This window comes from Cariama cristata, unplaced genomic scaffold (assembly GCF_000690535.1).
Source record: "Cariama cristata isolate BGI_N322 unplaced genomic scaffold, ASM69053v1 scaffold30365, whole genome shotgun sequence".
In the NCBI taxonomy this organism is placed as follows: Eukaryota; Metazoa; Chordata; class Aves; order Cariamiformes; family Cariamidae; genus Cariama; species Cariama cristata.
The window spans coordinates 14,100-14,798 of record NW_009616300.1 but is presented as its reverse complement, the minus strand read 5'-3'; the positions used below and the strand labels follow the sequence as shown (position 1 = coordinate 14,798).

Below are 699 nucleotides of genomic sequence, written 5' to 3'. Positions count from 1 at the left end.
CCCCTCTGCCACCGTCAGCCAAGCCCCCGGCGCCACCGGAGGCTCCCATGGCTGGTCCTGTCTCTGCCCAAGGTGGCATCTCCCCCCTTGGTGGCTCCTGAGCCCCCATGCTTTGCCGGGTGCCACTAATGAGGGCCACAAAGGAGCTCTGCCACCGTCCTGGGGACAGCCTGTAGCCTGCGGCTGGATGCGGTGCCTCTCCACAGCTGCCTGAAATTGGGATGCCCGCATCTCCTGTCTGCACCCTCTCCCCTTCCACAGCAGCCAAAGTGACACAAAACCACCTCTGAGCATAAAACACCCATTGAAAGAATTGTAGATACCACTCAAAATAGCAATGACTTTGTAGCCAGATTTTTTTCACGTATAAATTTGAGGATTCCCTACAGGGATGAGGCTGGCACTGCCCAATCCTACAGCCAGCCCCGAAGCTCAGGGAAATAGGAGCCAATATGGGAAGGATGCGGCCCTTAAGGTGCCCTCGTGAAGTGCGTGGTTTGTTCCGTGGTCTGGTTCCAGATGCCCTCACCACCTGCTTCTCACTCTTCTGCAGCATGACTTCTCACTGGAAAGAAAAGTGCTTTACTGGGTTGAGGTGGCCTCTCAGCAGCAAACCTCCCGGCATCGGGTCACCTCTGAAGTCGTCCCCACGGCTCCGCCGTGCTGGCTGGTGCTGGGGGGACCCCCCCGAACGCTACG

At 58.2% G+C, this 699-nt stretch overlaps 1 protein-coding gene across 1 annotated transcript in view; it reads left to right on the top strand.

Moving 5' to 3' along the window:
• Window positions 1-519: 519 nt before the first annotated feature.
• Window positions 520-699, top strand: part of UBAP1L (ubiquitin associated protein 1-like) — a gene marked incomplete at its 5' end in the record, with an annotated part of 7,460 nt that continues 7,280 nt past the window's right edge. Inside the window, 1 exon segment of the mRNA XM_009700133.1 lies at window positions 520-699. This exon segment is cut by the window's right edge and continues 38 nt beyond it. Within this exon segment, the coding sequence (XP_009698435.1) occupies window positions 520-699 (180 nt within the window).